This window comes from Panthera tigris, chromosome B4 (genome assembly GCF_018350195.1).
Source record: "Panthera tigris isolate Pti1 chromosome B4, P.tigris_Pti1_mat1.1, whole genome shotgun sequence".
In the NCBI taxonomy this organism is placed as follows: Eukaryota; Metazoa; Chordata; class Mammalia; order Carnivora; family Felidae; genus Panthera; species Panthera tigris.
The window spans coordinates 45,835,986-45,850,635 of NC_056666.1; the positions used below are offsets into that span (position 1 = coordinate 45,835,986).

The 14,650-nt window shown below is 42.1% G+C and overlaps 1 protein-coding gene across 10 annotated transcripts in view; it reads right to left on the minus strand.

Annotated features, from left to right (window-relative positions):
• The window catches only part of DUSP16 (dual specificity phosphatase 16), an 89,335-nt gene that overhangs the window by 7,132 nt on the left and 67,553 nt on the right, over positions 1–14,650 (minus strand). For all 10 annotated transcript variants that reach the window (XM_042991773.1, XM_042991782.1, XM_042991777.1 and 7 more), the window contains one exon: positions 7,156–7,315. In XM_042991773.1, the coding sequence (XP_042847707.1) occupies positions 7,156–7,315 (160 nt within the window). The remainder of the gene's footprint in view (positions 1–7,155; positions 7,316–14,650) is intronic.

A 14,650-nucleotide genomic window follows, 5' to 3' on the forward strand; every position in this document is an offset into this window, starting at 1 on the left:
GATTGCATCATGTATATTCTGTACAACAGGGTAGGACTTTTGGACACTTTGTGAGAACCAAGAACATTCAAGCAAACAGTGCTGCCATCTCACTGTTGTGGGGCTTTAAAAGGCTACTTGTAGGAATGGGCAAAGTTATCCCACACAGCCTGGAAGCTACTCATATTTTAGCCAATATTATGACTGCCTCGATGGTAAACAACTACACACGTGCTCACCATGAACTGCTGCCATGGAGCTAAATTCTTCCCTTTTCCTTCTTGTTTTAGCTGACAGCACCAAAAGTTTACCAAACCTTATGTTAAAGCTCTTATAATTAACATATCCAGGGAATCTGCTCTGGCTCTGGCAACTGAATAGTAATACAAGGCCATTCCAATCTCACCACCTCTGTTACAAATATTACAAATTCCAGGGTATGTGATTTATTATGTACAAAACACATAGGGCTTTTGGATAGTATATGAAAAATCAAACAGCCTTCCTTAGATAAACAAATCAAACACAGTGGAATAGTAACAAATGAATACGAATACTTCTTGAAATTAAGAAATATGTATATACAACATAATACTACATAAACCCATGTACATAAAGTCCATTACCTTCCTGGGCCTACAGAATACTCTTCCTTATCTCAACTATACAGGACTTAGCCTGTACTGATCTTAGTATTTCCCCTTTTGCCTTGGCTGCTAAGAAGCTCAGAGCTAAGATTTTCACGCAATTTCAATAGGTAACTGTAATTCAGATTATACTTCTTCTACCCCCATATTACTTGATTCTTGCCCTTTTTTCCATTTTAATGTGTATGTGTGTCAATGCATCTTTTGATCCCAGTCTCAGACTGTAAGCTGCCTTAAATTCTTATTGGAAGTAGGCTCAGTTTCAATTTTTTTTAAATGTTGACAATATTCTCTCAATTATTTAAAATAATTATCTCAAAACAAGTCTGTAAGGATCTATAAGGATCTTGCTCCTAACTACCTCAAAGGGTTTAACATTGGGCACATATTATGCAGTAAACACAGTAAATGGGATATGCACCCACACTTCCTTTAAAAACAATGTTTATTGACTTGGATGAATGTGGCAGAGAAGTAGGGAGGCATGAAGTTCCTTAATCCTTCAAACACAGCAGTACCAAGGCCAGAAGACTTGGAATTCCAGGAATCTGGGCTACAGAGTGACAGAAACATCTCCAGGGGCCTACAGGGACAGTTTGGCAGGACAGGGATGCATGATTGCAAATTGGGAGAGATAAAACAGACAACATAGGCACTGACTGAAGGAGGATCTCCTTCAGTGGAGAGACAAAAGAAAGAAAAAGAGAGGCTGTGGAAGCATGGTATTGTATTTGGACAAGAGAAAAGCCTCTCTGGACCATGGACCAGGGAACGGAAAAAAGCAGTTAGTCTCTAACTTGCAAACAGCCTTAGGAGTGACAATCCAGGGTTGTGCAACTTTCTCTGGACCAGGACTGGAGCCGGCTGCCAGTCTGTGCACCTGGCCCTGGCGGGGAGGGGGAGCTGGCCCCAGGCTCGGTAGTGAGCTCAGAGGTGATTTGGGAGAAAGCTGTCCCCCTCCCTCAAGTGCCGTGGCAGGGGGTATATTGGCGTTCCAAGGACAAAAGACCCTGCAGGCACCTGCCAGCCGGCGGTCCTCTATCAGCTGGTTGGGCAGAGTGACACTACCCTGGAACCAGGGTGCCCAGGGCAGGATCCTTTAAAACAACGGGGTCTGAATCCCAGCCGAGTGCCTGGGAGGCATGGGAGACTGCAGCAGGACAAACCAGCCCACTCTCACCCACACGGCACTGTGAGGACAGCCTGAACATTGTGGTTTGGAACACCCGGTCCAGGGAGGAGAGACTGGGGTGTCGCCATTTTTCTCCCCATCACCAAAAAGGTGGGGCTTCAGAGAGGACAGTGGGCCCCCAGTGGAGGTGGGACCCGCCTACACCAAACCACACCCTCTGCACCCGGTAACTGCATATCTGCCAGAACAAAACTGACACTGACCAAACCAGATGGCCCCTCCTCCAGACCAGCACAGCCCCCATTCTAAGGCATCATCAGACAAGTCTGATGATTTTGCATTTCTGATTTGATTCTTGGTCAAGTCTTATTTTATACACACATACACACTTTTCTTCTTCTTTCTTCCCTTCTCTATTCTGGTTGTTGGTTTGCTTAAACAGACATTTTTAATGTATTATTTTTACACCTCTTCTGTATCTCCTTCTTTATTTTCCTCTCTTTCTCTCAGGATTAAGCCATATAGTTTCTCTGAATCTCTGCTTGGTCATTTTTCCCCCCACCCCTGTCATTTCTCTCTTTGTATGAGATAAGGCTTCTTCCACTCTACTCCTTTTTAAATTTTTTCCAGGGTCACTTCAATGAACAAATCAAAGCACACCTGGTGGAGGGTCCAAACCACCACGAGTAGGGAGATAAAGCAACCAGAGTCACAACAACAGAGAGTACACAACACACTCCAAAAACACCTCCTGAAGGGACAGGCCCTGGACAATGTATGACCCCTTTTTAATATAGTACTGCTCGCAGGTGCAGGACACATAACAAGCTATTAAAGCATGTAAAAGACAAAAAAGTAGCCAAAATGATGAAAGGGAAGAATTCTCCCCAAAAGAAATTCCAGGAAGGAATGACAGCCAGAGAATTGGTCAAAACAGATATAAACAATATATCTGAGCAAGAATTTAAAATAATAGTCGTAAGACTAATAGCTGGGCTTGAAAAAAGCATAGAAGACAAGAGAATCTATTGCTGCAGAGATCAAGGACCTAAGAAATAGGCACAATGAATTAAGAAATGTTGTAAATGAGGTGCGAAATAAAGTAGGTGCAATGACAGCAAGGATGGAGGAAGCAGACAGGAGAATAAGTGAAACAGAAGATAAAATTATGGAAAATGATAAAGCTGAAAAAAAAAGGTAGGAAAATACTAGACCATGAGGGGAAAATTAGAGCCCTAAGTGATTCAATGAAACTGGCATAGTGAAACCGGCAAAACACAAAGATAAAGAGAGAATTCTGAAATCAGCTAGGTACACATGGGCCTTAACCTACAAGGGAAGACACATAAGGGTAGTAGCAGACCTGTCCTCTGAAACATGGCAGGCCAGAGGGAGTGGCAGGAAATAGTCAATGTGCTGAATAGGAAAAATATGCAGCCAAGAATCCTTTATCCAGCAAGGCCATCATTCAGAATAGAAGGAGAGACAAAGGCTTTCCCAGACAAACAAAAACTGAAAGAGTTCATGATCACTAAACCAGCACTGCAGGAGATCCTAAGGGGGACTCTGTGAGTGGAAACCACACTGAGATACCACCTTACACTGGTAAGAGTGGCTAAAATTAACTCAGGAAACAACAGATGTTAGTGAGGCTGTGGAGAAACAGGAACCCTCTTGCACTGTTGGTGGGAATGCAAACGGGTGCAGCTGCTCTGGAAAGCAGTGTGGAGGTTCCGCAATAAATTAAAATAGAACTACCCTGTGACCCAGCATTAGCACTACTAGGAATTTATCCAAAGGATACAGGTACCCCAATGGGTATAGGACCACTATCAACAATAGCGAAAGTATGGAAAGAGCCCAAATGTCCATCAACTGATGAATGGATACAGAAGATGTGGTTTATGTATACAATGGAATACTACTTGGCAATGAGAAAGAATGAAATCTTGCCATTTGCATCAACATGGATGGAACTGGAGAGTGTTATGTTAAGTGAAATAAGCCATACAGAGACAGACAGATACCATATGTGTTCACTCTTATGTGGATCCTGAGAAACTTAACAGGAACCCATGAGGGAGGGGAACAAAAAAAAAAAAAAAAAAAAAAAAGGAGGTTAGAGTGGGAGAGAGCCAAAGCATAAGAGACTCTCTTAAAAACTGAGAACAGGGGCGCCTGGGTGGCTCAGTCGGTTAAGTGTCCGACTTCAGCTCAGGTCACGATCTTGCAGTCTGCGAGTTTGAGCCCCGCGTCAGGCTCTGGGCTGATGGCTCAGAGCCTGGAGCCTGCTTCCGATTCTGTGCCTCCCTCTCTCTCTGCCCCTACCCCGTTCATGCTCTCTCTCTGTCTCAAAAATAAATAAACGTTAAAAAAAAAAAAAGAGAACAAACTGAGGGTTAATGGGTGGGAGGGAGGGGAGGGTGGGTGGTGGGTATGAGGAGGGCACCTGTTGGGATGAGCACTGGGTGTTGTATGGAAACCAATTTGACAATAAATTTCATATATTTAAAAAAAAAAATGAAAAAGGCTGGAAGGAAATAAAACGATGATAACAGATGTGTTAGGATGCTGAAGTTACAGGTTTCCTTTTCTCTGTTTTACGGATTTTCTGCATTGTATTTACATTGCTTTTACAGTCACAACACCTTTGAGGATGTATTTTAAAAATCTGATTGAAAAGTGATTTAACTGGATTGGGTTCATTAGAACACATTTCTTGGCAGCAATGTGTGTGTGCCAGGCAGCTACACACTGGGAGTAATGAGGCTGCACAGACAACAGTCTGCCGTGTGGGGCAGGGAGGGAACAGAAAGGTTGTAAAGGTGGGGAGCAGGTGCTGGAGGGTCTGGGAATGTTAGGCTAAGGACAGCAGGTTCCTGAACAGGGGGCAACAAAAATACTGATGGTGAAAACTGGAGAGAAGAAAAACAAGCTGCCACCACAGCTATTTGGGAATAAAAATCTTTTAACAAAGGGCAGAGAGGATAACAAAAGGGTAAGGGGAAGCCAGTGAAGATGTGAAGTTACAAAGGCTAAAAATAAAGAAGTAATAATTGAGCTTCTAGAGGACAGCTCAAAGAAAAAGAAAACCAAAGAACTTCTCAGATGTTAATTTTTACAACCACTACTACTTACTAAGAGCCAATTATAAGTTAGGCGAGTGGCAAGGTATTCTAGGTACGTTATCTATTTTAATCCTCACAATATCCCTATAAAGTGATACATTATCTTCAGTTCCAGATCAGGAAACGGAGGAACTTACCCAAAATCACTTAACTAGTACCCAAGGAAGACAGGACTCAAATACAGTTTGGCTCCAAAGTACATGCCCTTAGTCACCTCCCTGTATGGCCTACATTTAAACTCAAGAGGCGAGTCAGGAGCCTGGAGCAGCAGCAACTGGGACTGGGGCCACCTGGGGCGTGTCCTGTAGTGCAAACAGGCAACCCGAGCTCACTACTGCCCGTGTGAACTAAAAACGAAGACAAAACTCCATGAACACTTGAGTCCTTCCAACAAACCCAGAAACTTACTGGAATTTACCTAAATAATACAAAGAAAAAACACCCGCAAGCCTGGAAGTTTCTAAGCCCTGGTATGAGGGTGCATCTTCACAGCGTGCACTCTGCCATGACCCACCCTCACGTAAAGCACCCTAGAGACCAGCAACTACCGTGACTGTGCACTGGATTCCAAAATGTGGCTGGACACTCTGCCCTCAATGACCTGGGTGGGATAAGGACAGTGGCCCTAGGAAATAGGCACAAGCAGGTGAAATACTGAGGAGTATGAGGAGTATAAATATTTTCAGATGTTACAAATAAATGACAATATGTGTACTTGGGTGTGTTTAACCAAGTTGGAACACAGTAAATTCTTTTTGTCTGGATTAAAAGTGGCAGGATGACCCCAATATCTCCCATGAAAGAAGAAAGTAAGTTGGGGCAAAGTTATTCATATTCTCTCTTTTCTGCTAACCCTCCTAAAAGCTTAGACATTGTGATGAGTTAAGAGAATCAGGTTCTCTTCTAAACAGATTCTGAAACTGCACTTTTAGCTGAAATTAGAGCCAAATGTCTTTGGATTGATGTGACATGGAATGGGAACATTAACCATAACGTTAAAAAAAGAGAACGTTTGTTCTCTTTTAAAGAGGCAAAAACTGAATGATATACTGAATATTTCCTAGAAGTACAATGGTGGGGGTGATTAATTTGGGGAGTTTTGTTTGTGAATACTGTAATGTGAATTATCTAAGCCATTTATCTTCTGGCATTTCAAAGGCTGCATTCTAATTAAAGATGAAAAGTTTTAGCAATCTGGAATCTTGAAGAAAAAAAAAAGGCAGAACTGTTTTGGAATTACTCAATGTTCCAAAAGCATTATCTAGAAAAAAAAAAAATTCCTCTCACAGATGAAAGGGTATAGTTGAGGGGCTCAATTTACAGCGTTTCACATCTTAAAAGGAACTAGTTCTTTTTTTTAATTACAGTAACCAATTCAGAGTATTTAATTGTGGACTACGGTGCTCAAGCTTCTGTGACTGGGGGAAGAAAAACTTCTCACATGGAACATCAAGAGTGAACCGTGCCACGCTGCTCAAAAGCAAACAGCGTACCTCCTCTGTTCAGCTACTCTCCAGTAAAACCCCATTTCAAATACACATCACCAATTTACCACCACCAAAAGACCTCATCCTGCGGCACCAAAATGTCACAAAGCACCTGAAGCTAGGAGTCGGGAGGCTCCAGGACTAACAGGCCCAGGCCCAGCAAACAACACAGCACAGGACAGATCAGAGCCTATCACAATCAACCCCAAGGAAACGACCGTGTGTGTGTGTGTGTGTGTGTGTGTGTGTGTGTGTGTGTGTGAATTCTATTAGAGCCAGTACTACTTGAAATTACTGGCACATGGATTGAAGCTTACAAATCTCATGACATAAAGACTTTAGATGTAATGGGATTTGTTTTCACAGGATTTGACTTTTCTCTGGGGAAAACATAGCAGCAAGGCAAAAACAGTTTAAGGAATGCCACCAAACTTTCCGAAAGTCTTTTATAGGATTTGAGGAAATGGCTACAAAATTTAATCCCAGAAGTTTAACTGATTTCAAGTGCTTGCAAATATGTAATGACAGATGCCATCAGGCTTAACCCTGGCAGTGGTTTAGTTAGCTATAATGTCACAAGGCCAGTCTCTTAGAGACAGCATGGCACGTCACCTTGGCCACTGAGTGAGATAAGCAGCATCATGTGTTGTTTTCAGACTTTTGAAATCTCTGCAATAGCGTCCTTTTCTCTAAAGAGAGAAAAAGGGAGAGAGGGGAGGGGTGCACCTGCACATGAGACTATAACCCTTAAAGGGCCTGTAATACTACCCTGAACTACTTACCGATGAAATCGACTGATTTGTCCAACCACGGCAAAATTTTCTCGCAGAAACTATCATTCACAGGCACGCGCAGGAAATGAGACTCGGGGATAAAGTCGGGCTTAGGACAGGTATTGCTGGCATTTAACACATAACCAATCCCATTCTGTTGCATCAGCTCCTGTGGAGGGAAAGAGCAATTAAAATGTGAGCGCCACACTGAGGAGTGTGAAAGCTTTCCACACTGAAGAGGAAAGCTTAATATCATGATCAAAATTACTACTTTCCTTGAAATCAGAGTTAATTCAATCGGTGAAATCCAAAAACCTAGCGCAATGACATTTAGAGACTTCAGTTTCAAGCAGAATTGTTTTTAAGGGCAAAAAACTGTTTCCAATGGCATGCTTGAAGAACACACATCATGAATACAACCAATTCTCTATTACCTTCACTGCTGAGAGAGAAGTCGAAGAATACAAAATAAAACCATGACAGTTCGCTCTGACTTTAGAATACAGGTGCACACAACAAGAACATTTTCTTCCCAAACCGAACATGTTGATTGTTCTCAAAGACACAGTCCTAGGTAGTCTTTGAGCTCAGAACACTCTTGTGAAAGATTGAATCTACTGCCAGAGCTTTATCAGCTCTACATGCTGACAACTGACTCGTAAATACAGATCCTCTTCCATTTCCGGCCCCTCCTTCCAACCACCTACTGATGTCTCTATTTGTATGCTCCTCTGGCCCTTCAAACTCAAAAGGTCAGAAACTCAAACACAGTATCATTCTGTGCCCCAAATACTGGTTTCCTCTTTGGAATCCAAAATTGGTTTGTGGTAATACCATTTACTCAGACACTTGAGCTGGAAAACAGGATCCTTTCATTTCGCTTCCTAAACGACCCCCATCCAAATGGCTGCCACAGCCTTTTGGTAGAACCTACCAAACCTACCCCTCTCCACCATTTGTCCTCTCCTCTCTGTTCCATCTGGTTGCTGCTCAGTCAGCGGTCAGCCCTCACCACCACCAGCATCACACAGAGCCACCAGGGAGTTCTTAAAGCTTGCGGGGTTTCATCTCTAAACCATATACTGAACAGGAACCAAAGTGATCTTTCTTACAGTCAAACACGGGCTAAGTGCTTTGTTCACACTTTAATGTCATCATCGTCTCGCTGCCTGCTCTTGTCCAAATCCCCCAACAAGACATGTACGCCCACGCTTCCATTCTGGCGTTCACACCATTCCTGTGCCTGTTCCTCCTCCTGGTGACTCTCTTCCACTTTGCTGGCTTTGTGGAAATCAGCCTTACTATGTACTCCTTCCACTGACGCATAATTAACCATTCCATTCCCTGCCCTTCCAAAGTACTTTGTTCACTGAGCACACGGTTATAATTAGCAGATAATTTTTGTCTCTCCTATTAAAATAGCGAGGTAGATCTTGGACTGATTCTCACTTGTTTTTCTACCTTTGGCACCGGCTACGTAGTTACACTCAATACGTGTTTGTTCGACTGATAACGCCGTCTACCGTTCTCCAGACAAGCCTACACAACCCCCCTTCATTTAGTTCTATGTGTTCTAAGCCTAAAATAATTCCCTTGTAAGCAACGCTGGTCATTTATTCCCTTTCTTGGAATGGCACCTCCTCTCCAAATCTTTTCCAACTACCTGAAAGACAGTTGATGATCTTCCTGTTTTCCCTCCTGAGACATGCCAATTCCCTGAGTCTCTTCATTTACATCTGGCACAAGAAATACATCTTACATAAAAGGCAGACTTAATAAACCCTCTTTCACCTGTGAGATGATGTCAAGGAACGGCTTTGAGAACCAGGTGAGCTTCCTGGAGTGACTGACGCCTCTGTGGTGCCAGAGCCCCAGTCTGCTGATGCTCTCACGTGCTTCTGCTAGGTTAATAACTAGGCTGTGAAGATCTCCATGGTGTTTACTACAACTTTTAAACTTGTGTACATGTAGCAAAGGTCACGTTTGTTTTTCTGCACTGAGATTACTACCATTTGATCAACTGCAGTATCTCCCATGTAAGAACAGCAGCAGGTCACTGGAGTTAAGAGCCTTTCAAGCCTTTCTTGCCAATGGTCCTTAAAGAAATGAACCATCTTATGTGTCTTTCTCCTATCCACCAGCAGTACTACAAAGGTTTATTAAATTAAAAGTAAAGGGAAGTAGTAATGTCGCTTTCCACCCAATTCAGTAATGAGGACCTAGAAGTTTCAGAAGACAAAAGGCAGTTCCAAGAACAAAACATGTTACAAGTGTATAGTGACTGTCAAATTTGATTTTCCCACAGAAAGAACATAACAATGTATACTTCTGACAAGTAGCCTCATAACCTACAGTTTATAGAAATGGCCACTTAACCGAAATTCAGTCAAAAAATATTTGCTGAGCACCTTTGCTAGAGGTTTATTAATAATATTATGGTACATGGCACATATTAATAAAATAATATCTAACAGTTAATGAATGCCTACTTTTTCCAGGCACTGTGCTAAGCATTTAAATAGACTGTCTCTCTGGGGCGCCTGGGTGGCTCAGTCGGTTAAGCGTCCGACTTCAGCTCAGGTCACGATCTCGCAGTCCGCGAGTTCGAGCCCCACATCGGGCTATGGGCTGATGGCTCAGAGCCTGGAGCCTGCTTCCAATTCTGTGTCTCCCTCTCTCTCTGCCCCTCCCCCGTTCATGCTCTGTCTCTCTCTGTCTCAAAAATAAATAAACGTAAAAAAAAAAAAAATTAAAAAAAAAATAAATAAATAGACTGTCTCTCAAGGATGTGAAGAGAAAGAAACCTTCTTGCACTGTTGGCAGGAATGCTAACTGGGGCAACCACTCTGGAGAACAGTATGGAAGTTCCTCAAAAAGTTAAAAAATAGAACTACTCTATGATCCATTAACTGCACTACTGGGTATCTATCCAAAGAATACAAAAACACTAATTCAAAGGGATACATGTGTCCCTATGTTTACAGCAGTATTATTTACAATAACCAAATTATGGAAGCAGTCCAAGTGTCCATGGATAGATGAATGCATAAAGAAGATGTGGCATGTGTGTGTGTGTGTGTGTGTGTGTGTGTGTGTGTTTGTGTGTGTATTGGAATATTATTCAGCCATTAAAAAAGAATGAAATGTTGCCATTTGCAATGATGTGGCTAGAGCTAGAGAGTATAATGCCAAGTGAAATAAGTCCAGGAAAGACAAATATCATATGATTTTACTCATATGTGGAAACTAAGAAACAAAATAAGCAAAGGGAAAAAAAGGGAGACAAAGCAAGAAGCAGACTCTTAACTATAGAGGATAAATTGATGGTGATCAGGAGAGGTGGGGGGTGGGGAGGGATGGCTGACTAGGTGATGGGGATTAAGGAGGGCACCTGTCATGATGAGCACCAGGTCATGTACGGACATGCTGAGTCACTATACTATACACTGAAAGTAATACGATACTGCATGCTAACTATACTAGAATAAAAATAAAAAACTTAAATAGACTGTCTTATTTAATCCTCACAACCACCCTCTGGTATGGATACTATTATGATCCCCATTTTAAAAATGAGAAAACTGAGGCTTAGAAAGTTACACAATGTTTGCAGTCACACAGCTAGTGGGATAGAGTCAAAGTTCAAATCAAGAATATCCACCTCCAAAACCTGTCCTTAGTGGCCATGCTTTGCTGAAGTTCTGTTTAAAGCAAATTAGAGGTGGCGTCTGGGTGGCTCAGTCAGTTAAGCATCCAACTTCGGCTCAGGTCATGATCTCACAGTTCACGAGTTCGAGCCCCGCGTCGGGCTCTGTGCTGACAGCTCAGAGCCTGGAGCCTGCTTCGGGTTCTGTGTCTCCCTCTCTCTCTACCCCTCCCCTGATAACATTCTGTCTCTCTCAAAAATAAAAATAAGCATTCAAAAAAAAAAGCAAATTAGATGGAGCAACAAGGGAATTAGCCTACATATACACATCCTTTGTAACTAATTCAAGTATTAGAATATAAAGTTTAATTTCATTCTTTATGCCCATTTCAACTATCATTAACAAATTAGAAAGTAGAGGGACCACTCTGGCCTGCACTTCTTTGAGGAGACTTTCAGAGCAACTCAGGACACATTTGAGGACACTTACACAAAGTGTTGATTTTGCTCTGTTTCCCCTTATTGTCACCTCAGCTGTTGCCACAGGCATTACAGTGCTGGCCTCTGCCATGTCTGCACAGGTATCTACTGCTGCAGGGGGAGAACTGGCTCCCTGCGTGCAGGTCCACTGCCCTGTGCTGACTGCTGCCACGCACCAACCTTCAGCAACACCGCCATGCTGGACAGACGGAAATGTGCAAAGGGCACCATTCTGACCTGACATATTTAAGATACATCAATAATCCAACCCTTACAATGCTGTTTATATCTCAAAAGCATTTTTCACTTATAAAACAGTGTACCATAAAAGATGCATTTAAGTAGTAAAGGTTTTTTTGAGTATTTATTTATAATTTCTACACCCAACGTGGGGCTTGAACTCACAACCCTGACATCAAGAGTCACACACTCTTTTGTGACTGAGCCAGCCAGGTGCCCCAGCAGTTTTTTAATTTTAAATAACTGGCAAAAGGGGAAGGGTGAAAAAGACTAATATATTAAAACTGAGTGATGATAAAATAATTTAAACACAGGGGTGCCTGGAGGGTTCAGTTAAGCATCTGACTCTCGGGTTTCAACTCAGGTCATGATCTCACAGTTCACAGGATCAACCCCCCGCATAGGGCTCTGTGGTGACAGTGTGGAGCCTGCTTGGGATTTTTCTCTCTCCCCTCTCTCTCTGCCCCTACCCAGCTCGTGCTCTCTATCAAAATAAATAACCTAAAAAATACATATGAAAAAATAATAATTTAAACATGAAATGAGAAAAAGGAAATGATCTTAATGGTAAATATAACTTGCTTTATAAAAATTTTACTGTGAAAATATTTATTAAGTCAATTATTCAACTATTCCCTGAAATTCTTTTTGCCATAAGATGGGACTTGATAAATAAAACATGGCTAATTTTAAAAACAAAGAGGCAAACAAAAATCCAAAGATGTTACCATGTAAAATTTAAATATAACATGGTTACTAAATTGAACACAATATGTAATCTGGTGGCAGTAACTACATCAATGCAAAAGTCAGTAAAATAATACATATACACTTGAACCACTTTAATTTAAAACAAATAAATGTACATTCATTCACTAATTTCTGATGCTGGACCATGGCTGCTGCTTTTTTTTTTTTGTATGGTTTAGCTGATGGGAGTTCTTAAGCAAATCACAACCAAGTGCATATACTACTTAAGAGCTTTCATTTCTCAGAAGAGCAAAAACCTGTGAAACAACATCAGTACAGAATCCTGGTTTATGACTGCCCCTCAGGTATTTTACAGTTGCCTTACTGCTTCCTAGTTTAGACAGAAAAAAGACGTAAAGCAATTTGGTTTTCCTGGATCGTCCCAAAACATTTAACCTAAATCATAGAAAAACAACACTCTTCCCTCATTCATATTTCATGGGCGTATGTAATATTTTAATTAATGTGCACAATTATAATAACAAGTACGCTGGCCTAAACAGGTTTGAGAACAAACACGATACCTCCTGGTTAAGCACACTGTTCCAGCAGTGGAGGCACAGGAGCCTACTGCTAGCCTAGCCGTAAAGCGGGCGGCACCTGCTGGGCCTCAGGGTTGAGAGGTGGGTGAATCGCTGAGTTTTGGAGGTTCATGTAGCCATACATTCCATTAACTTGCTCTCCGGATTGTTTTTACAAATGTACATATAAGTGGCTCGAGGGCATCTTAAGGCAATGTTTCTGATGATGGTGCTGGGCTGGAACTACTATTAGGAAGAATGGGTCTGTTTTATAGAATGATTGCTTTCATTTGCACATGAATGTCAAGGACTTCTTACTACACTATAAAGAGATATTTATGGAATTTGCTCAGTTTTGTTTTACACAACTGAAAATTTCTCTGCCCCGTTATTAAGCATCACAGTTTGTAAGATTCCAGAGGCACTCCCATTATGCCATTTAATATGTAGCTCAACTTTGTGCTAAGTCTGTGAACAAATGTTTTCTACTGGCAAAATAATCTTCTCTGGCTTCAAATATCCTTCTGATACCTTGGTCTCTCAGTTCTTTGAACTTCTCACCTTCACCATTCACGAATGTGACCCGGTCAGTCCCGGTCATTACCAACAACCTTGGCCTGTCCCTCATCTTGACCTCACACCACCCCCCCCCCAACCTTTCCTCCTCTCCTTCCAGCTCGCTCTCTCTCACACCACCACTCTTGGAATCCTTTCGTTCCCCTGGATCTACACTTCTCTGACTCTACCCCCTTTTCGGTCCTTCATCTTCATGGTATCTGTCTGCCTTCCTTGCCCAAGTGAAATTCTGTGGTCCGTCATTATAAATTACTCCCTTGCCTCCACCCCCAACTCCTGTGTCCCACTATGGCTTCTTCACACTCACCCAGCAAGATTACAGCCCTGGGTCAATCTAACTCTCCATCTGGTTTGCCTCTGCACCCACGCAGCCGTACCCACACCCGCCTGGTCTGTGTCTGCGCCCATGCAGCTGAACACAGCCAGAGAAAACCACTCAGCAACGCTGCTCCATCTCAATTCCAATTCATGCTCCTCAGCAATCGTTTTATTTCCCTAGGTTCCCTCTCTCCTACATGCCGTTCCACCCATTTCCCCTTTTCTTCAAATTCCTTCTCCTCACTCTCAGCTGACAGAGGATCTTGTTTCCTGGGGTACTGAAAAATGTACACAGTCAGAAGCAAATTTTTGTAAATTTCCTCTAACCACATTTACCCTTCTAACAGCACATGCACCTACCTGTGTGCTCTACCTTCCCTCCTGCTGCATGGATGAACGCCGTGTGGCAGGAATAATGAGAAGCGTGTGGGTACTGGACCCAGAAAAACCAAAGCACAACCTAGCATGTTACCGCTTGTTACCTGAATGATCTTGAGTAGGTCGTCTAACCTCTCTCAGCTTCAGTTTCCTCACCTGTAAAGTAAGGCTAATGACGTACATTTTATAAAGCTATTATAAGGACAAAATAACTGGCACATAATATAAGAGTCTCATTAAATGTTAGTTCCCTTACACTTTATCTTATTTTAAAAATAGCTTGTGGGAAGGTAAATTGGCACAGATACTATGGAAAATGATATGGAGGTTCCTCAAAAAATCAGAAATAAAATTACCATATGATCCAAAAATTCTCCTTCTGGGTATGTATCTGAAAGAAATGAAAACACTAACTCGAAGAGACATCTGCACCCCCATGTTCACTGCAGCATTATTTACAACACTCTAGATATACAGAAGTGTTCTATCAATCGATGAATGGATAATGATGTAGTACAGGTATACAATGAAGTGTTATTCAGCCATAAAAAAAGAATGAAATCTTGCCAGTCTTGCCATTTGCGACATTATGAGG